Genomic DNA, 22995 nt, shown 5'->3' with positions numbered 1-22995 from the left:
ACCACAGAGATGAATTTCCTCAAGGATGATCTGTCCCCAAACTAATCCTATAGGTCTTCTAACAGTGCCCCCATCACCACTGTAACTGAGTCCATCCCCATTGCTGCTGGTTGTCCTCTTCTTCTCTTTCCTTCTGCCAGATGGACCTGATCCAGCCTGGGGCTAACAAGGCACGGTTGCTGTGTTCTTATAACATGTGATGCCTATGGAATAACCATATTATCATTTTTTGGGTGGCCTGATCCTGTAATGGTATGTGGGAAAGACCTTGGAAGACTTGAAGAGATGCTGCCAAGAGAACAGTCAGATAAGAGAGGGCCAAGCCCGCAGCTGGATAAAGGGCAGGGCAAGAGGCTCAGAAGGGACCTTCCCTAGTTTCTCAGGCTGTAAAGGTGATGGGGGAGAATTGTCCTTCCAGACTTGCAAGGTTCTGTCAATGTAGTTTTACAATAAAGTAGAATTAGCTCACCTGGTTGTATACGTCTGGCCTACCTGGTAAGGCTGAAACACCCTTTCCAAGAATCAGCATTAAAAGGGAACAGTCAGATAAGAGACAGCTTAGCCCACAGCTGCATAATGGGTGGAGAAAGAGGCTCAGAAGGGACCCTCCCTGGTTTCTCAGGCTGTAAAAGAAATTTGTACCTTCAGCCTTGCAAGATGCTGTCAATGTAGCCTTACAATAACGTAGAATTAGCTCATCTGGTTGTCTTTCCTGTGTGGTCTACCTCGTAAGGCTGACAGATCCTTGCAACAGGCTAAGATGCTGCCTGAAGACCCACCTCCCGGTGAGCCACAAGCTACTCAGCCCCACAGTATGGGAATCCACCGAGGTCCTCCTCCTGCCTTCCTGTCCCTCTTCTTCCTCTCTCTGTCCCTTTTTGGTGGCTGTCCCTTTACCACTGACATCCCTGATTGGCTGGGCTGCAAGAGAGGAAGTTGTGGGCAAGTGGGTGGTGTCTCACCCGGCACAAAGACAGAAGTGGAAATACAAGTTTGCTCGCTCGCAGGAACAAGGACTGCTTTTCTGTCTGTTTGCAAGGATGCCCGTTCGCCTTATCAGGTATGGCAGTCATCCCACCTTTCTTCACAGAGGACTTGATCTCTCGATTGGAGCTCTTGCCGATAAGTTGCTTCCTTGGGTTCTGTTTGGGTACAACGCCGGCTCGCAGATATGGGAGGAAAGATGGGGTGACGAGCCGTCAGTTTTGCATTTAGCTGTGCAGCTTCCAAGGAAAAAGCTGTCTTCACTAAATGCATGAATAGGACAAGATTTCTGCTCTGGGGGTTTGAAAAGGAGGCCTGGGTGCTACGAAACGAAGTCGACCAATCAGAATGTATTTACGGTCCAAGGGGAAGCCCAAGGGTGTCTAAGTGCAGTGCTTGGACCCGGCGAGCTTTCATTCTGATTTTTCTTCCTTTTCTCCCTTTAAAATGTTGCTCTCCCACGATGGGCAACGCCCGAGGAGCATTGAAAGTGGTGGGCCGGTGGTTCAGGCAGCAGAGTTTGGGGAAACCTCCTCGGAGTTACCATTTTTGAAAATGTTTAAACCTCTATAGAAGCATTCCTCAACCGTGACCACTTCAAGACGTCTGGACTTCAACTCCCAGAATTCCCCAGCCAGCCATGGGCAGATGGGGGCTAGCACCGTACCCCGGGGGTTTACGAAACGTGGCTTGGTAAATCACGGTTCTGAGACCATCACTGGCTGGCAGCGACTCCTGTTTAGCTGAATCGGATGCAACTGCAAGGAAAGGGGGCAATCCGGCTCACAGGGATGTTGCTTGAAGTTGCTGAGGTTGAGAAACACGCAAAGCTGGGGGGGCCGTCATAAAGCCATCCTGGTGTCTCACTGAAATGTCCCATTCCCCCCCACGCCCCTTCTTCAAAACTTGCTTTGCTGTGACTTGGAGCGTCACCGTCAGCTGCTTTTCCAAGGACGGTGAGTTTGCAGTTTGCACGGCATGGTTGCAGGGTAGTAACCGGTTTCCTTTTCTGGCCGTTTTGAAAGGAGTGCGTTGTTCCTCTGGGCTGTTGTGAAACCATGTATTGCTCTAGTAATTTCTTGATGAGCAATGAGGGCGACATTCTTTCTGCCTGGCAAACGGTTGGAGATGCTGTGAGCCTATTGCTCACCGGGCAGTTTTGCGAATCTTTTATCTGATGAGGACTCACACCAGGAAGTCCTTTGTCCTCTTCTGGGTGCACATGACCTTGGAAAGTAAAAAAATGACCCCTCTGTACTTTGTCAGGCTCCTTAGATCGAGCCATTACAGCTTTGTAAATCCAGCTTGAAATTGTATTTGTCTTTTTGGCAGCCGCGTCACATTGCTGGCTCAGTTTTCAGTCAGCTGCTGAATTCCCACATTGATGAGAAGTCGGGTAACTGTTGTGCAAATGTCCTGGTGCTTTTATTTTTACCTCCCATTCTTTTTCTTAGAAACTCGTATTTGCAACGTACTTGACTCTTGATTTAATGGGAATATTTGTCAGGGAACACTCCTTTAATATCCCCTTCTGAACTCCTCAGGCAGCCTCTTGTTTGGTTTCTGTAGAGCTCGCAGAGTGTTTGCTCCCTGGCGCCAGGCTACTTATATTCCTCTTACAGTCTCTGCTTACTCAACAAGCATCGGGATGTCTGCAAACATCAGAAATCTCATTCCTGTAATTAGGCTTGGATATATTAAAATTACTGTAAGGTTAACCCACCTACTATGTTTAACTTGTAGCTCTAAGATTCGCCGATTAGTTGTACTTTCACCAAGCAAGTAAATTTTTAGTTTTGCCCTTCTGGGTAGATTTTTAATGTAAAAGCCTTCCATGGAATATTCGACTTGGTAAGGCTGAATGAACCAGGTATTACCTGACAAATTCTGCAATAGTATTTAGCCGATGTGACAGATACTTTCCTGCAGGTGAAATAAAATATTCAAAAGAAATATAAGTCGCAGTGAGATGCTGGTGTTTCCCATGTGTTCAGAGATGGGCTTATAAATAGACTAGGAGGACCAGGAAGAGGTGTCCCAACCACCAGATCCTGGATTTCCAGGCCCAGTAAGTTTTGGCTGTACCCAGGTTGCTCCCTAAATGCTAGATCCTTCTGGTCCTAATCAGACCTGGTTTCCCTCCATGGGTTGCCCTTGTATAGCTTTGCTTGATTCTGTGGCTTCTCAGCATAGCTGTGCCTCCTTGGGCCTCTTCAGAAGATGAAAGATGAAAAGAACATCAGAAGATGTTTTCCTGGTGGGAGAGATTTCTGATCTGGGCCAGTGGGTTCAGGTGAGAGCTGGATAGGACCTGTGATTACCTTAGCATCATCAGGATCTGGACTGCTGGTATATTGTTTTCTGCTGCAGAAATTAATGTTACCATGGTAATTGAGTACTTCCTTAAGTATCGGCAGGGTGAAGAGGTCGAACTTAATTGTCCTCAGTTTGGGTGTTAAAAGCTGCATTGCCTGGGGGAGGAACTTGCCTGGGCTTGTTTTAGTTTCAGTTTCCTTCTCATCCTCCCATCCTCTCTGAGCGCGTGTGAATGCACAGCTTGCTTTTGTGCTTTCTGTAAATACATTTATTTTTATAGAAATGCCTGGTGTATGATTTTTCCGATCTCTTGGGCCAAACGCTTTCTGCCACATGGACATCCTGTGGCTTGCTATTGGAATGCCTCTTCCTAGTCTTTCCAGTGGTCTTCCTTATCCAAGGAAGGTGCTGATAACCTTTCCTTGCTCCTTGTCCTTGAGGATGCTTCAGTTCAAAGACAGGGTTCAGTAGATCCAAAGGGGACTGTGAAGCTGGTCTTTCCATAGCTCAACCAACAGTCCAAGTCGGGGAATGGACCAACTCCTGTCTGCTCCTCAATTGGGACAATAAGTTAATCCATGATGAAGTTTTATTGAATTATGGTGTCTCAGCCCTCAGGACAGACAGTTGACAGAGCCATGAATGAGCAGGAAAGATTATATTTGGACTGCAGGTAGAAGTGCTGGAAATGGCTGATCTGTCTACCTGTTCTCTGGGTCGGCTTCCCATGGTGACTCGGACCTCCGATAAACAACCTTTCCCCCCCCACCTGTCCCTCTCTTGTAGTAGTCCAAAAGATGGTCAAGCCAGCCAGGACCATCTTGACGGTGACCAATATTATGAAATTTGAATATACAGAGGCCATCAAATGAACAGTGCATACAAGTAGTTCTTGGGACTGGAATTTTGGTCGCTAAGTGATGCGGCTGTTAAGCGGATCGAACCCGATTTTATGACCTTTGTGTGGCCGTCGTTAAGCGAATCACATGTCCGTTAAGTGAACCATGTGGTCATTAAGAGAATCATACAGTTCCCCGCTGACTTTGCTTGCCAGAAGCCAGCTGGGAAGGTAAACAATGACCGCGGAATGCTGCAGCAGTCGTAAATGTGAGGACCGGTTGCAAGTTGGTTTTTCCAGTGCCGTCGTAAGTCTGAACCATTGCTAAATGAGTGGTCGTTAAGCAAGGACTACCTGTACTGTGGGAATTTCTGCAGAACTGTGAATTAGGGTAACGGGTAATACTTGGTGGGAGAGACCATTACTTTGCTGAGCGCTTTTATTTCTGAATTACCCGTGACGTGGAACCTGATTTCAAAGCTCATGTACGGCTTCTTGGTTTCCTTAAGGGACCTTTTCAGTCCTTCTAGCTGAGGCTGAGAAAGATGCAGCTCTTCTCTTTTTCCCTCTAGGATTATGCGCCCAGATGATGCTAACATCGCAGGCAACGTCCACGGAGGGACCATATTAAAAATGATCGAGGAGGCAGGAGCCATCATCAGCACCCGCCATTGCAACTCACAGTCTGGGGTACGTGTCTCCTTTCACAAGTGCTCCAGGAAGTGCTGATGCCTCGGACATCGGGCCTCTAGGACAACAGGGGGTCCTGCTTTGTCGTCCCTCTATGAAGCAGCTATAAAGGAAAAATAAGGTACCATAGAGGCAACTTCGAGGTGCATGGACTTCAACTCCCAGAATTCTCCTCTATGGCTGGGCGGCTTGTGGGATTCTGGGAATTGGAATCCACACACCTGGAAATGACCACGGTTCGGCAACACGGCTGTGGAGGAATCTAGCTCTGGCTTGGAGAAGCCTACTTGGTAAATCCCATAAAGAGGCGCCGTCCAAGCCATTTTAAGAGCACCACTGTCTGCGTAAAATGGGAAACCTGGTGCAGCCCCTGAGCTAAGGGAACCTGCCGTCCTTTGTGCTAACCGTGATGTGACCTGCCAGGTTTTTGGCCAAGTGACTTATCAAGCACACCGCGTTTAAAACTTAAGGAGGTGCGTAAACCAAATCACGGCCATGTACGCCTTGCACACGGGCAAACGCAACAACATAAATCTGTATAAATAGCCACCCTTCTGCTGCCTCTTCAGAGGGAGAAAAACTCTGATTGGAAAGGCCGTCGGGGGCATCTAATCCAGCCCTTGTTCAGTGCAAAGATTGAAATTTGGGGTTTGGCAACACTGAGGCCAAAAAGGTAAAATTTATTCCCCCTCCCCCCAAAATCTACAGGTGGTCCTCACTTAATGACCATTCATTTAGTGATGGTTCAGACTTATGACGGTGCTGAAAAAAGCGATTTGTGACCTGTCCTCACACTTAGGACTGTTGGTCACGTGATTACAATTTGGGAACTTGGCAAACAGTTTGCATTTATGACCATCACAGTGTTCCATGGTCATGTGATTGCCGCGTTTGACCTTCCCGGCCGGTTTCTGGCAAGCAAAATCAACGGGGAACCATGTGATTCGCTTAACAACCATGTGTTTAGCTTAACACCCATGGTGATTCGTTTAATGACCACTGCAAAAAAGGTTGTACAATTGGGTCGGATTCGCTTAATGACCGCTTTGCTTAGCAACCGAAATTCCAGTCACAATTGTGGTCATTAAGCGAGAATTACTGTATTAAAGCTACTCCCACTCAACCTTCTTCCTTTGGCTCCAAAATCTGGAGGCCTTACCCACCCCCCATACACATTCCCAAAGCGACTACCAGACTTTGCCAATTCCATTCAGTCGGGCCAAAAGATTTTGAAAAAGACTGAAATTACGGCAGTTCGATTTCCTCTTGAAAGTGTTTTTTTTAAAAGCCACCTGCCTTACAGGTGTTTCTCCTACATAAATGTATAAATAAATGGCCAGAAGGTGGTGCTGGAGGACAATTTGAAGAGAATTTGGGGGGGGGGAATTCCAAGGCAACAGCTGCCATCCCCCTTTGAAACAGCTGGACGGGCTTCAGTCCTCCAAACAATTTTGCTGCTAGATTTCTGGCATCATCCAGGGTTTGCTTGTCACAACCATCTTTTTCTGGGGTGAATTAACTGGGTTAATTCATCTGGGGTGAATTTCTCTTGGTGAATTAACAAGCCCACTCCTTATTCTAAACAGTGTTTTTCAACCTTGGCCACTTGAAGATGGGTGGACTTCAACTCCCAGAATTCCCCAGCCAGGCTGGGGAATTCTGGGAGTTGGAGTCCACCCATCTTCAAGTGGCCAAGGCTGAAAAACACTGCCCTGTGTGACTGCAACTGAAATTGCAAAGAATTAAATGAGTGTTTCATCTAATAAAAACTTTCCTTCTCTCTGGAAAAAAATGGCTCTTTAGTGGGACTGGGGAATTGCTCCCTAGACTTTAGCACGGCAGCTCCCCCCTCCTCCAGACTTTTATTTAACTTTTTAAAATCTTTTTGCACCCAGCCCATCCCCGGGAACTCGAGGATCTGTGATGCTCCCAAGGGGGAAGGGACTCCCCGTACATTTAAAAAAAAAATGCACATTTTGTTCTTTGCAAAAACAACGGGGGCCTCCTGGCATTCAATTCTGCTCCAGGAAAGTACAGGGGGAAAAAAGGCTGATTGGGGAATTTGGAGAGTTGAAGTCCACACATCTTTAAGTGGCCAAGTTTGAAAAACAATGTGCTAAAGGGAGAAACAAACAGGTCGATGTCCCTGCCAGCTCCAACTGATAAGAGCTATGGAAAAAAGTGGGGGGGAGATATATTGGGGTCCCTGCTGGATGTATTGGGTGGGACAATTCTCCGCCAGCTTTGCAGAGTAGTGGATTGTTCCCATCTTACAACAGGAAGGACCGAGGCTTCCTTCATACTTAGTAGTTGCAAAATCTCTTCGTAGTGATGTAGCAGTTAAGGCCTCAGGCTAGAAACCGGGAGACCGCGAGTTCTAGTCCCGCCTTAGGTACGAAGCCAGCTGGGTGACCTTGGGCCAGCCACTCTCTCTTAGCCCTAGGGAGGAGGCAATGGCAAACCACTTCTGAAAAACCTTGTCAAGAAAACTGCAGGGACTTGTCCAGGCTGTCTCGGAGAATCAGACACGATTAAACAGATAGAAAAAAACCCATAGATTTAGAAAGTAGTATTCTTTTAGTTAACTCAAGCCATACTGTATATAACTCAAATTTTGGATGCAATAGCCTCTGTTCTTAAGTAGAGTTGTCCGTAACCCGGGCATTCTTAATCCAGGGACTGCCTCTGTGTGATTTTCCATTAACTGGGTTTTCTGTTCTCCCACCAGGAGCCCTGTGTGGCCGCCCTCGCTCGTGTGGAGCGCACAGATTTCCTTTCTCCGATGTGCATTGGCGAAGTGGCCCACGTCAGTGCCGAGATCACCTACACGTCCAAACATTCTGTAGAAGTTCAGGTACAGGTGGAAGCCGAAAACATCCTCACAGGTAAACGCTGGTGGTTCTTGTTGAACGTGGTGCGTTCCGTAGACTTGCTCAAAGATATCATTTCCCAGCCTGGCCCTGAGGGAGAAGGTCCACCACAAACTTTGGGGAAATTTTTGGTTTATGCAAGTACAGGTAGCCCTCGACTCACAACCACAGTTGGGACCCAAATTTCCATCATAAGTTATTGTAGTCATAAGTCGAGTCACCGTGTGACCGGACCCAATTTTACGACCATTTTTACAGCGGTCATTAAGTGAATCCAGCTTCCCTAATGGGGTGTTTTTTGCTGGGAAATAGCAAAAAATGTTGCAAAATGCGATCACGTGACCGCTTTTCAACACTTGGAAGTAAAGCCATAAAGCACTCATTTCGAGGCTGTTGTAACTTTGGAATGTCATTAAACAAACGGCTGTAAGTCAAGGACTATCTGTAGTGAAATGCATTTAGGATTATACATGGCCCATTTTTATTGAATATGAGAGGTTCCAGCTGGAATTAACACTCGAGACTGCTCCTAGTTAGACTGATTATTGATTCTGGGATAGATAATCTTCTAGCCTCAACTATGCAGCTCCTTGGATTCAGTTATGTAACAATTGTATAGCTGTTAATCACTAAACAAAATGACAAATAATTGGTAGTTGTCTGAGGGAGCAGTAGCTCAGCGTGATTTGCTGAGAACGTTTCTTCATCCAGATTAATCTCGGATTAGAAACTCAATTAATAACACCATTACACCCTTCGATACTTTGCCATGCTACCCTAGATTTGGAAATTATATTTCTGTTAATTTAGCCTGGGACTGCATTTTTCTTTTTACAGCCACCTTAGACCTCTGTTCAGCTTGCAGTCAACTGCTATTTTGTGGGAATGAGTTCTCACGTCAATAAGGAGGCTGGTGACCATTGTGTACTGCAAATGTTGCCCTGCTGCTTTTATTTCCTTATTCTGTTCTTTTCTTGGAGATTCACATTAGCAATATTCTTGACTCTTGATTTAACGGGAAAATTGGTTAATTAATTTCCCCATCTGAACTCCCTGGGCAAACTCCTGTTAGCTCCCTTCGTATAGTTCTCAGTGAGTTTGCTCTCTGACACCAGGCTGCCTTATATTCCTCTTACAGTCTCTGTTTACTCAGCAGGAAGTAGGCAGAGTGCAGCCCTCAGGATACTCCCCTTGTAATATTCAACACATTTTTGTCTTACCTCCACAGCTCAGCATGCCAGTCTTTATGCAGACTTCAAACCTCTTCACATACTTGACCCCTCCTTCTCCCCTGCTCTCAGTACCTTTGTTGTTTATTCGTTTAGTCGCTTCCGACTCTTCGTGACTTCATGGACCAGCCCACGCCAGAGCTTCCTGTCGGTCGTCAACACCCCCAGCTCCCCCAGGGACGAGTCCGTCACCTCCAGAATATCATCCATCCATCTTGCCCTTGGTCGGCCCCTCTTCCTTTTGCCCTCCACTCTCCCCAGCATCAGCATCTTCTCCAGGGTGTCCTGTCTTCTCATTATGTGGCCAAAGTATTTCAGTTTTGCCTTTAATATCATTCCCTCAAGTGAGCAGTCTGGCTTTATTTCCTGGAGGATGGACTGGTTGGATCTTCTTGCAGTCCAAGGCACTCTCAGAATTTTCCTCCAACACCACAGTTCAAAAGCATCGATCTTCCTTCGCTCAGCCTTCCTTATGGTCCAGCTCTCGCAGCCATATGTTACTACGGGGAACACCATTGCTTTAACTATGCGGGCCTTTGTTGTCAGTGTGATGTCTCTGCTCTTAACTATTTTATCGAGATTTGTCATTGCTCTTCTCCCAAGGATTAAGCGTCTTCTGATTTCCTGACTGCAGTCAGCATCTGCAGTAATCTTTGCACCTAGGAATACAAAGTCTTTCACTGCTTCTACATTTTCTCCCTCTATTTGCCAGTTATCAATCAAGCTGGTTGCCATCATCTTGGTTTTTTTGAGGTTTAGCTGCAAACCAGCTTTTGCACTTTCTTCTTTCACCTTCATCATAAGGCTCCTCAGTTCCTCTTCGCTTTCAGCCATCAAAGTGGTATCATCTGCATATCTGAGATTGTTAATGTTTCTTCCAGAGATTTTAACTCCAGCCTTGGATTCCTCAAGGCCAGCTTGTCGCATGATGTGTTCTGCATACAAGTTGAATAGGTAGGGTGAGAGGATACAGCCCTGCCGTACTCCTTTCCCAATCGTAAACCAGTCCGTTGTTCCGTGGTCTGTTCTTACTGTTGCTACTTGGTCGTTATACAGATTCTTCAGGAGGCAGACAAGATGACTTGGTATCCCCATACCACTAAGAACTTGCCACAATTTGTTATGGTCCACACAGTCAAAGGCTTTAGAATAGTCAATAAAACAGAAATAGATGTTTTTCTGAAACTCCCTGGCTTTTTCCATTATCCAGCGGATATTGGCAATTTGGTCTCTAGTTCCTCTGCCTTTTCTAAACCCAGCTTGTACATCTGGCAATTCTCGCTCCATGAACTGCTGAAGTCTACCTTGCAGGATCTTGAGCATTACCTTACTGGCATGTGAAATGAGTGCCACTGTTCGATAGTTTGAACATTCTTTAGTGTTTCCCTTTTTTGGTATGGGGATATAAGTTGATTTTTTCCAATCTGATGGCCATTCTTGTGTTTTCCAAATTTGCTGGCATATAGCATGCATTACCTCGACAGCATCATCTTGCAAGATTTTGAACAGTTCAGCTGGGATGCCATCGTCTCCTGTTGCCTTGTTATTAGCAATGCTTCTTAAGGCCCACTCAACCTCACTCTTCAGGATGTCTGGCTCTAGCTCACCGACCACACTGTCAAAGCTATCCCCGATATTGTTATCCTTCCTATACAGGTCTTCTGTATATTCTTGCCACCTTTTCTTGATCTCTTCTTCTTCTGTTAGGTCCTTGCCATCTTTGTTTTTGATCATACCCATTTTTGCCTGGAATTTACCTCCAATGTTTCTAATTTTCTGGAAGAGGTCTCTTGTCCTTCCTATTCTATTGTCTTCTTCCACTTCCGCGCATTGCTTGTTTAAAAATAATTCCTTATCTCTTCTGGCTAACCTCTGGAATTTTGCATTTAATTGGGCATATCTCCCCCTATCACTGTTGCCTTTTGCTTTCCTTCTTTCTTGGGCTACTTCTAGTGTCTCAGCAGACAGCCATTTTGCCTTCTTGGTTTTCTCTTTCTTTGGGATGTATTTTGTTGCCGCCTCCTGAACAATGCTGCCAACTTCTGTCCAGAGTTCTTCCGGGACCCTATCTACTAAGTCCAGTCCCTGAAATCTATTCTTCACCTCCACTGCATATTCCTGAGGGATATTAGTGAGCTCATATCTAGCTGATCTGTGGGTCTTCCCTAATCTCTTGAGTCTGATCCTAAATTGTGCAAGAAGAAGTTCGTGATCTGAACTACAGTCAGCTCCAGGCCTTGTTTTTACCGACTGTACAGATGTCCGCCACCTTTGGCTGCAAAGGATGTAGTCAATCTGATTTCGGTGTTGTCCATCTGGTGAAGTCCATGTATAAAGCCGTCTCTTAGGTTGTTGGAAGAGGGCGTTTGTTATGCAGAGTGAGTTGTCTTGGCAAAATTCTATCAGCCTATGTCCTGCTTCATTTTGTTCTCCCAGGCCATACTTACCTGTAATTCGAGGTGTCATTTGACTGCCCACCTTAGCATTCCAGTCTCCTGTGATGAAAATAACATCTCTTTTAGGCGTGTTGTCCAGTAGGTGCTGCAGATCCTCATAGAACTGCTCTACTTCAGCTTCTTCGGCATCTGTGGTTGGGGCGTATATTTGGATCACTGTGATGTTAGATGGCTTGCCCTGAATTCGAATTGAGATCATTCTGTCGTTTTTTGGATTGTATCCAAGCGCTGCTTTAGCCACTTGACTATTAATTATGAAGGCTACTCCATTTCTTCTGTGGTCCTTGTCCACAGTAGTAGATCTGGTGGTCATTTGATGTGAAGTGGCCCATTCCAGTCCATTTCAGTTTGCTGACGCCCAGAATGTCTATCTTTAATCTTGACATCTCACCAATAACCACATCCAATTTGCCCTGGCTCATAGATCTTACATTCCGGGTTCCAATGGTGTTTTGATCCTTAGACCATCGGATTCGCCGTTCACCACCGGCACCGTTGGCCGCTAGCCGTCCTTTCGGCTTTGAGCTAGCTGCGTCATCACGTCTGGGGCCAGTTGAGCTCATCCTCTGTTCCTCCCCAGTAGCATTTTGACCATCTTCCGACCTGGGGGTCTCATCTTCCGATGGTATACCGACATATCTCTGGTTGTGCTGATCCATTTAGTTTTCACAGCAAGAATACTGGGGTGGGTTGCCATTACCTTCCCCAGGGATCGCATTTAGTCTGACCTCTCTGTCGTGACCTTCCCATCTTGGGTGGCCCTTCATGGTTTAGCTCATGGCATCATTGAGGTGCTCAAGCTCCAGCACCACGACAAGGTAACGATCCTTTGCTGAAGCTCTCAGTACCTAGCTAACATCAAACCTTCACCGCCTCAGCACGGTTCGATAAAGGCTTTATTTGGAATTATGTCATATTTATGCAAAAGGTCAGCTACTACACAATACAGGGATCCATCTCTTTCTGTTTTCAGGCTTGTGTGTGTATACTGCCAGACTTTAAATCTTTAAATGCTTTAGTGGTTATTGGCTCTGTTGTTCCTTCCATACATTGGAATACAGAAGGCACCATGTTTACATCATGGCCTTGTCTGGACAGCAGTTCTTTACTTCTCATTTTGACAGCTGCAGCCCACAGACTGCACATAATCCCTCTGAGCACACAGCTTTTCTATCCAGTCTTCTCTTTCTTCCTGTTTAGCTCCCCAGGCAAACATCTGCTCACTTATCCTGTTTTTCTCATGCAGGATAAGATGCTAGAGACCAGTCCTTTGCTTTTCCACATGCCAGCTTGCTACTTCCTCTTCTAAAAATAGCACTTTAAGGGTGGGCAAAGGATCTTTTGGGACCCCAGAGAGGCATCCTTGGGGCCTCCTGCACAAGGGGAACACCCTCCAGCATTTTTTAAGACTCCCTGGTAAACATCTGTTCGAGTTCACCCTATTTCATGTCTGCCGATATGCCTGAATGGGAGCAAGCAGAGGCTTGCTTTTCACCCATAAAATGGTCACTGGTTTAACTGATTAAATTAGCGATGCCTTGTAGTGTAACTGTTCAAGACCTGTGAAGATTCAGGCCGGGCTGGTACGACTCTCTGGAAGTGATGCTTCAAAGCATACTTGCCAGATGTCTGCACCCTCGGGATGACCGGCTGCCTGGCGCTTCGTTTCCCCTCTGCTTTATTTCCTCCTGCCTCATCTTCCAAATGCCCAGCCTTCCCTCGAGCGTCTCTTGAAAAGGGAGCGCTTGGGGCAGCCGCTTGCCAAGAGACACACCGCATTTCATCGCAAACACAAACAGACACCCAGATGTTTAGCCCTTGGAGCACGGCTGGATGTGGGCAGATGGTCTGGAATTTCCACGATTCTGCCTTTGCAGGAGAACAAAAGCCAGCATCAAAAGTTCCGAGGGGGGATGGTCCCTCCAGAGGGGCTGGGGGTCAAGCAAATTGCTGCTTTTGCTTGTCTTTCTGAACTAACTCCCCCCCTCCTGCTGCCCGGTCCCCCCTCCCCTGTTCTCGAGGCTGCTTTGAAATGTAATCTGTAGCCTGCTAGCTCAAGAAACGTAGCACCCTCCTTCCTCGTACCCTTTGAGTACGGGACAACATGGCTGAAAGGTCGGCTCTGTAGCCCTGATGTCCAAGAACAGGGCCAAATTTTGAATGGGACCCTTGGGGTTTCTCTCCCCTCCCCCAGGGCCATTGGCTCTTTCCTTTAAGGTCAGAAAGAGAAGCGCCAGGTTTGCGCAGCCCTGTCGCTCAGTTGTGCAACGGGCAACATTTGGGCAATACGTACAAAACGGATGTGCCCTTCCCTTTGGCTTCCATTTGCATCCCAGGCGATCCAAGATTGTTCCTTGCGACCTCCTCTAATGATGGGGTTGCCTTTGGCCCCACCCTGGCTGAACAAAAGCCCGAAAGCCCAAGGCCCTTCACTGCGGGAGAAATGCTGCAGCCTGCTTTGACTGTCCTCTCTCCTGTCCTGTATTTAAACACACACATGATGGAAGTTGCTGTCCCCCTAAAGCAGGATTTCTCAACCAGGGCTCCATGGCACCTTCGGGTTCCACGGGAGGTCCCTAGGGGTTCCCTGGGAGATCCCGATTTATTTTGAATTCATGCCACTTCCCGTTAAAGAGGCAAGCTTCGTTCTTCATTTTCAGTTTAAGAACACAGTTCATGCATCTATCCAGGCCTACCCATGAAACAAATATGATAATTTTGACAGCTCTGGCCTGTGTTTGAGCCTGAACGTGCAGGGGCTGCCCCAGGCCTGAAAAATATTTCAAGGCCTCCTCCAGGGCCAGAAGGTGGAGAAAGGCTGCCCTAGAGAGTTGTATTAAGAGATCTTTGGGACTCTCCAATTCATGGGCCCAGTGGAAGCTGAAATGCAGAACAGTCTCCACAATGAAGCCTGATGAACTTGAGAAACAGGGCTGATGGCAGAGAGGACCATCTGCTCAATATACTTCAACCTGGCCGGGCAAAGCTGAATTTCCCTTGGGCATCCGGTGCCCCCCGCCCCGCCCCTCCAATGGCTCTCCTTTTGCTCAAGTCCTGCCTTTTTCTGCCCTTGCAGGAGAAACCCAACCATCTCCCCTGGCTTTGATCCCGAGCGGATGTGACAACCTGCTCGGGGGACTAAGATTTACTGCCGATACCCACCGTGCACCCCCACCTGCCAAAGCCTCCCTGCCAAGCGGGTTGCCACAGCAACAGGCACAGAAGAGGAAAAGGGGGGAGCATATCTCCAGCGACGGCTTGGCAGATTAACATCCCCGGGCAAAGCACTGCAATCCCCTTGGCTGCGCCTCGGAGACCCTTTGGGGCGGGGGGGGACAAGTCTCGTGGGGGATGCGTGGAGGCATCCCCCCCTTGGAAGGCCGTTGTCTAGAAATTGGGGGTAAGCCTGGTGGGAAAACCAAGGAAAGAGGTTGCAAGATCCAGAAAAAGTTCTCCCCTGCAGGTCCTTTCCTCCTTCCCAAGAAATCCTTCATATTTCACATTCCAATATGTGGTGCATTTTGATGGTGCAACCATCTTGGGCTAGGAAGGGCGTCCTAAAGGGAGAGACCAATCTGTTCTCCCTGCATCTCTTCCTTGGTGAATCTATAACAGCCTTTCTCAACTTTTTGACCCTGGAGGAACCCCTGAAATATTTTTCAGGCCTCAGGGAACCCCTGCACATTCAGGCTCAAATATAGGCCAGAAGTTACAAAATTATTATATTCATTTCTGGGGTAGGCCTGGATAGATGCATGAACAGGGTTCTTAAACTGAAAATAAAAAATGAAACTTGCCTCTTTAAGGTGCAGTTGCCTGAATTGGAAATAATTTTTTAAAATAAATGGGGATCTCCCAGGGAACCCCTAGGGATCTCTCGCAGAACCTGAGGGTGTCACGGAACCCTGGTTGAGAAACCCTGGTCTATAAGATCTCCTTAAGGCCTCTTCTTGTGCAAACTGTCCCTAATCCAACTATTGGGTGCCCTTCCAATTTAATTCCTTGGCATCGCTTTTTGCATATTCCTGGCCAATATGCTGGTGATACACAACTGTTAAGTTGCATTCAGAGGCCTCGGTGTGAAAAGCCAGCTTAGAAACACCATTGATAGCAAGGGGACTTCTCCATTTCACCTTTTCCCTCCTTCCTTTGCAATTTCAGCTCTGCCACAGTGGTCTTAATCCCAGCCAGGTACCTGTTCCTCCCTCCTGTCTCCCAGCCCTTCCTTTCTTTTATTCCCAGTTCTGCTTTTTTTTAAATCTGTTAGACCAGCAAACTGGCTGGGGAATTCTGGGAGTTGAAGTCCACACAGCTTAAAGCTGCCCAGGTTGAGAGACACTGCATTAGATTCCTAGCATTTTATTTGCTGGGTTGATAACCAACTTTTCCTATGATTATGTAGCCATCCTTAATTTTCTCTGTTCTGGACTGAAATGATGCCATCGGCATCCTTGGTGTAAGGACTTTACAATGCACAGGATGTCACCATGGCTTGTTCTGGGCACTGCTGGTAATATGGATCCTGACAGGCCAGCCAGGGTTGAGTTGACTCACTTTATCTCTGAATATGGTGCTGTCTTCTGAATGTTGACTTAGTCACCTGGGCTGTGATTCAGTTGGGTTGGGCTGAGTTGAGTTGAGTTGAGTTAAACTGAACTGAATTGAATTGGTGAACCTAGCCATCCATATTTAAGTGAAGTAGAGGCCATGCATGTTCAGAAAACCATTCCTTGTCTCTGAGAGCACCTGCCATCCATTTATGGAAGGGTTTGTGATCCAATGGCTAGCTTGTTCTGCCTTCCTTACAGTCCCTGACCTGTGGAGAGCACATCTGCTAAATCAAAGTCAAGATACTTCTAAACTGCATCTCCCAGAATTCCTTACCATTGGCTCTCTCAACAGTGGGGTTCTTGGGTCATGGAGTCCAACAACATCTGGAGATCCATAGATTGTCCATCTCTCTTCCAAGGGATCGCCACTAACCTTCAGATTGACCAGATTAAGCATCCTGGCGTTCATGCATTCATTTCTTCAAACGGAGCCAGAACGTTCCAACCAAGAACTGCCCCCAGACTATTTTCCGGCGATCTGCTCACTTACGGACTCTTCTTTTCTCCATAGGTGCTAAGAGAGTGACCAACAAGGCCACGTTGTGGTACGTCCCTCTTTCTCTTCATAATGTGCACAAGGTTTTGGAAGTGCCCCCCATTCAGGTAAGACTTGCAGGAAGAAAACACTTTTATAGGCTGAAAAGAGGGACTTCATTGTGTAAAGCCTTGTCTCGTCCTTTTGATCCCTGCCGGGGACTTCCGAATTCAGTTGTGGCTCTTTGTTTATAAGCGTTCTTCCCTGATTATAGCTGTGTTCCCAGCACGGGGCACAAAACAGAATGAAAACCACGACATCAGCTCAGAATTACAGATGGGTCTTGATTCGTGGGGATAATGAATCCCATTATTCAGGTCTGTCCTATTTGAAGTGGTATTTCTGTGGAAATGATGCAGATTGGCCCCAGCTGAATGGAAACAGGCAATGAAATTTTTTAAACATAAATCGTGATATTTAATGAAATATTGCAGTATTTTAAATATTAATGAAATGTTACAGTAAAGGAGTGGGTAAGGGACACAGTAAAGGATAAAAAGAATAACTTAAAATTTAAATTTGTTGTTAACAAAGTCACAGAGTATTTATAGAGAGCGAAATCCTAAAAGTAAGCTTACTTGATTTTTAAGTCGATCAAACCAACTAACCCTTGCGTTAAACATTTCGTCTACTTCATGGGTTCCCTTCTAAGGAGAATGAATTTTTGATTGCAATCCTCAATCCGTACAATTAAAAGATGCTGTTTCTATCATCGTAACACGTCAAGTCCTTGTAGATTCCGTGTAGATTTCCTTTGCAAATCACAAAAAGCTGATGCAACTTTACCTTTTTCTTTTATTTCCCGTGCAGGTTTTATAATATTATGTACCATAGATTCAGGCGTCCCAACAACCACATTCATGACGTTCAATTATATCCAATTTTTGCTCTAACATAATAATAACCCTCTTTTTTTTTTTTTTTGAGTTTGCACTGATTTCTTCTGATGGAACGCTCCTTTTCTCCATTTTCCACACACAAAGGTTAGCAGGGTCTAAAACCCAACCACGATTGTGCACTTGCTAGCCTCACGTTAACTGAATTTTGGATCCCCTTAAACACCGCTGGATATCAATTTACAATTCACAAGAAATCAAATATCGCATTATTCGGACTCGCATTAATTGAGACTGAGCTGTACAGGATGTTAAAATATTAAAGCCAGGGCAATGAGGGACACCACGGGGTCGAGTCAATTAAAAACTTGGTTAAGAAAGAAGTTTTCTGCTGGGGCCGTGAAGGTCTCACTGGCTGGAAGACCCTTAAGGTCAAACTAGATATTCCAGAGATTCTTCGGTGTTACCCCTTCTTTGTGTCTCTATTTGCCCCTCCCTATTTAAAACAGAAGGCAGCAAAATTGGTGGGCTATGGGGAGTCTTGACTGGAACCCTGGAGAATCCCGAATTCCAGCATGGCTGTCAAGGGAGCCATTACCTCCTCAGCCTGTTTTTGGAACTGAACAGTCCTTCTTAGGTGCCCCTCCTCTCGTCTAGTATGTCCTTCAAAAGCCACCTCCAGTTCCCGGGTGTAATGTCATGTGGGAAAGACCTTGGGAGATGGGGTGAAGAGATGCTGCCAAGGGAATGGTCAGATAAGGGAGGACATAGCCCAGAGCTGCATAATGGGTGGAGAAAGAGGCTCGGAAGGGATCCTCCCTGGTTTCTCAGGCTGTAAAAGAGATTTGTCCTTTCAGCCTTGCAAGATTCTGTCAAGGTAGCCTTACAATGAAGTAGAATTAGCTCTTCAGGTCGCATTTCCTGTCTGGTCTACTTGGTGAGGCTGACACACCCTTCCTGAGAATCAGCATTAAAAGGGAATGGTCAGATAAGGGAGGGCTTAGCCCTCAGCTGCATAATGGGAGGAGAAAGAGGCTCAGGCGGGACCCTCCCTAGCTTCCCAGGCTATAAAGGGGATGGGGGGAGAATTGTACTTTCAGCCTTGCAAGATTCTGTTAATGTAGCCTTATAATAAAGTAGAATTAGCTCTTCAGGTCACATTTCCTGTCTGGTCTACTTGGTGAGGCTGACACACCCTTCCTGAGAATCAGCATTAAAAGGGAAGGGTCAGATAAGAGAGGGCTTAGCCCTCAGCTGCATAATGGGAGGAGAAAGAGGCTCGGAAGGGACCCTCCCTAGCGTCCCAGGCTGTAAAGGAGATGGGGGATTTGTACTTTCAGCCTTGCAAGATTCTGTCAAGGTAGCCTTACAATGAAGTAGAATTAGCTCATCTGGTTGCGTTTCCTGTCTGGTTTACACTGTGAGGTCGACACCAGGCTCCTCCACATGGGAATCCCCTCCCGTGTCCTCTTTAAATGAGGGCAAACGCTTTGTAGTTGTATGGTGGTGCCACAGCCCGCCTCCCTCGGCTGGGGGGGAACCAACTGTCCTTGTGTTTCCTGCTAGTTTGCAGGGAAGGAACAGGAGGAAGAAGGGAGACGACGCTATGAACAGCAGAAACTGGAGCGCCAGGAAACCAAGGAGAGGAACGGCGATATCATTCTGCCTGTGATCAATCCAGGTACAGCGGGCACCTGTCTGGCATAGAGACACTTGTATGCAGTCCTGTTTATTTCTTGCATTTCCATCGTGTGTTTTGGGGGGCGCTCCTCTTGTTCCATTTCCACAGCAACGCATTGGTGAGGTGGAAGGGGGAAGAGAGAGAGAACCCCTGGAGCACCATCACCCATGAGCTCCATGATTGAGGAGGACCTGATAGCGTCTCCCCAGTTGTTGCCCAGCATCTATAATGTCATGTGGGAAAGACCTTGGGAGACAGGGCAAAGAGGCGCCACCAAGGGAGCGGTCAGATAAGAGGCAGCTGAGCCCGCAGCTGCATAATGGGTGGGGAAAGAGGCTCAGGAGGGACCCTCCCTGGCTTCTTGGGCTGTCAAGGAGATGGAGGGAGAATTGTACTTTCAGCCTTGCAAGATTGATGTTGGCCTTGTGGGGCAAACGAGAGAGGAAACATGACCAGATGAGCCAATTCTACTTTATTGTAAAGCTACATTGAGAGAATCTTGCAAGGCTGAAAGTACAATTCTCCCACACTCTCCTTTACAGCCCGAAAAACTAGGGAGGGTCCCTTCTGAGCCTCTTTCTCCGCCCATTAGGCAGCTGAGGGCTCTGCCGCCTCTTACCTGACCCTTCCCTAGGCAGCATCTATTCACCCCGTCTCCCAAGGTCTTTCCCACATGCCATTACAGCATCTTCAACCAGTACTCTGAATGCCACCCTAGATCTCATATGCTGGCTTCCTGGGCAGTGGATGGGGGTGCCTGAAAGCTTTCTTTGCGTAGCTCAGGGATGGGTGCCATCAGAGGCTTGGGCAGGGACAGGGCGTCACAGGAGTAGGTGGGATCCTTCATCTCAAGATTCCTCTGCAGAGGCTTTTCTGTTTCAACCACTGAGCCCAAATTCCAGAGGACTGGGATTCTCAGCTAGGCCAGCAGATGTCTTGAGCAGAGGCCGGCACTCAGCGGTGACGTCTTTTAAAATGGAGAATGCTGCCCGGCAAGCCTGTGAGCTGAGGTGTCTGAGCTATTTTTATCTCCCTCCAGCTTAATTTGAGGTATTTTTCAGAGCAGAGAGAAGCATGTGGAATTGATGCCATGGTTGCGTGGTGGCTCAGCATTGAAACCAGCTTCTACCGGGGCCAGGAGATTTCTCAAAGGAACCTGTTGGGTCCAGGATCCCAGTTTTCTTTCGGCATCAAATTCAGGATGTGATCAGCAGGGTTTTCCTGCGCAGTGGCCCTTAGCTTCTATGTCTGTAAATTGCTGCTGTATTTGGAGAGAGATTGCCATCTGCACTGCCCTCCAAAGGGGTTCGGGCACGTTAAAGTGACTTTGCTAATGTCAGTCGGAGGGCATCACACCCCTGGAAACCCATAAGGGCGTATGCAGGAAAGACCTATTTTGACCATGCTTTAGGATCTGTCTAAGATCCTCTCACCCAGTCAAGGATGCTTGGGCTGGGCCCCCTGCCCCCCATCCCCAGTTTCAAGTTTGGAGCCAAGTGGTCATTCTCCTACCAATCTGAGCTTGCATTCCCCCCCCCCCCCATCTGCCCCACCGTGACTTAATCTTCGACACCCGGCGCTCGTCCCAAACAACTGTCGACTTATGCCCGTTTAATTGCCGGAACGGATGAGCTGGCCTAAGAACTGTGTCTCAAGACTGATTTGGGTATAGAAATATAGGAAAGAATGTGTCTCAAGACTGACCGGGGTACAGAAATATAGGAAAGACCGTTCTTCTCCTGGGGCCAGCTCATCCGTTCCGGCACTTAAACGTGCCCAAGTCGACTGTCGTTTGGAACAAGAGCCTGGTGTCGAACACTTTGATCCAAGCCTATAATGGAAGCACCCTGTCCCAACATGCTACTCCTGATCTTTCCTGCTGGAAGTCTGTGGGGTTTTTTTTTTTGGACTCCAGCAAATTAAGGTCTTTTTCAAAGGAACAGTTGGGCGTCGAAGCTGGGGCTCCGAGCCGCTCACATCCTGTTTTTGAAGTGGTGTTCTTGCTTCTGTGATCTGTGATCTGCTCATCTTTTGGCCTGTGTTGAGAGAGGCATGATCGCCCCTTGGTGAGAAAAAACTTCCGTTGGGGAAGCTGGATTCGCTTAACGACTGTGGTGGTTTGCTTAATGGCCATTGTAATAACGGTCATAAAATTGGATCCAGTCACTGTTCTAGACTGCGTTTGCTGTTCTTCGGGGCAGAGGGATCGGGAAGCAGAGACTCACCACCACCACTACTGTTACTGTGCTGATTACCGGCAGAAATAGTTGTGCGTTGTGGCTTGTTGTGAAGCCAAGTCTCGTTGGGGGCTGACTTTGTGGGCGTACGTTCCTTTTTAAAAATGAAGTTTATGGCTCTGGAATAGCCTGGTCCTTGGATTGCTCTGCTCTGTTGCCTTGTGCCTAGGCAAAGCCTTAAGAACCCAGGGTGGTCGGGGCCAAGTCTACACAGGAATGGGAACACGAAGGTGGCTAGTGGAAAACAGTGTTTAAATGGGGCTATCCTAACTGGGCTTCCTCTCCTGTTGCGCCTGACTATTTCCGCAATGAATGCATGTGGCTTATCCGCCTGTCTCTTTTTTCTTTCCGTTGCTTCCCAGACAGGCAGAGTAAAGGTAAGGCTGTTCTGATGAATTAACTGGGTTTAAGAAAGGTCTCTGAATGCTGGCTTAATACCAGGGGAGCTGCTTAATGGGTTTTGCGCTTCCATTAAGGAGGCTGAAGGAGGAAGGATATGTCTTAAGAACAAAAGATCTTAAATCTCTTCATAACAAAGACGGGTGGGTTCCCCTCCCTCCCCAGTGTTGGGGTTAAGCAGTTTTCTATTTAATTTTCCCAAATTAAGAGGCTGGCGCCTCTTTTAATTTCCCCTAAGCCTTTCTGTGGCCAGAATATCAGTATAACCTTGTTAATATCAAGGTTATACTGGCAAGGCTATACTATACTATACAAGGCAAAAAGATCAAGGAGCTCAGCCTGGTTTGAAAGGGGCAGGGCTGCAAAGGGGTGTGTGGCCACCTCCCATAAGTGGGCTGGGCTAGATTTTCCAGCGGGAGGGGTGTATTTTAACGATGGGGCATCTAATTCAGGCCTTACACCGCAGTTCTCGTGGATTTTCCCCCTCCAAACGGGGGGAACAGCGGTCAGCTTTCAGCAATCATGGTGAGAAAGGCTTTCTCACTCTGCTTTTACAGCGAGTTTTAATCCTTGATTTCCTCTACAGGTAGTCCTTGCTTAATGACCATTCATTTAGTGATGGTTCAGACTTATGACAGGACTGGGAAAGCTGACTCACGACCGGCATTCACACTTACGACCATTGCAGCATCCCCACAGTCACGTGATCATTATTTGGGCACTTGGCAACCGGTTCACATTTATGACCGTTGCAGTGTCCCTGCGGCCACATAATCGCCATTTTTTACCTTCCTGGCCAGCGTGATTCGCTTAATGACTATGTGGTTTGCTTACCACCTGTAGTGATTCACTTAACAACTGCCACAAAAAAGGTCGTAAAATTGAGTCAGATTTGCTTAATGACCGCTTTGCTTAGCAATTGAAATTCTGGTCCCAATTGTGGTCGTTAAGTGAGGACTGCCTGTACTCCCCGACCCTTGTGGCTTCCCCAGAAGCATCTATGCTGCTGGAAACAGGATCCTGGATCCAGTTGGGGGGGGCAACCTTTGTGGGTCCCCTGATTGATGCGGCTGAAGCAAGCAATGGGGGAGGCCGGATCCAGAAGTCGGCATGGAGACCTCCTCTGTCCTTAATGCCCTTTTTCACCCCATTTCTTCTTCCTCCCTAAAGCAACAGGGAAGAGAGAGGGAGCCTTTAGCAGAAGTTTGAACTTCTATCACCCAAGGGGGTTGAAAGTAGGTATGAGCAACGTGGGGTCAGATATCTCAATAGCAATAATCCTCGCTATAAGCCATTTAGGTTTTAGGAAGGAAA

General features: G+C 47.2%; 1 protein-coding gene across 2 annotated transcripts in view; it reads left to right on the top strand.

Annotated features, from left to right (window-relative positions):
• The window catches only part of ACOT7 (acyl-CoA thioesterase 7), a 54918-nt gene that overhangs the window by 4800 nt on the left and 27123 nt on the right, over positions 1 to 22995 (top strand). The window contains exons 2-6 of one of the 2 annotated variants that reach the window (XM_063317723.1): positions 4711 to 4828; positions 7557 to 7713; positions 16505 to 16596; positions 18931 to 19045; positions 21645 to 21659. In XM_063317723.1, the coding sequence (XP_063173793.1) occupies positions 4711 to 4828; positions 7557 to 7713; positions 16505 to 16596; positions 18931 to 19045; positions 21645 to 21659 (497 nt within the window). The remainder of the gene's footprint in view (positions 1 to 4710; positions 4829 to 7556; positions 7714 to 16504; positions 16597 to 18930; positions 19046 to 21644; positions 21660 to 22995) is intronic. The other variant, XM_063317724.1, reaches the window with a different exon arrangement.

Source organism: Candoia aspera, chromosome 18, assembly GCF_035149785.1.
Source record: "Candoia aspera isolate rCanAsp1 chromosome 18, rCanAsp1.hap2, whole genome shotgun sequence".
NCBI lineage: Eukaryota > Metazoa > Chordata > Lepidosauria > Squamata > Boidae > Candoia > Candoia aspera.
This window is presented reverse-complemented; position numbering and strand designations above follow the sequence as displayed.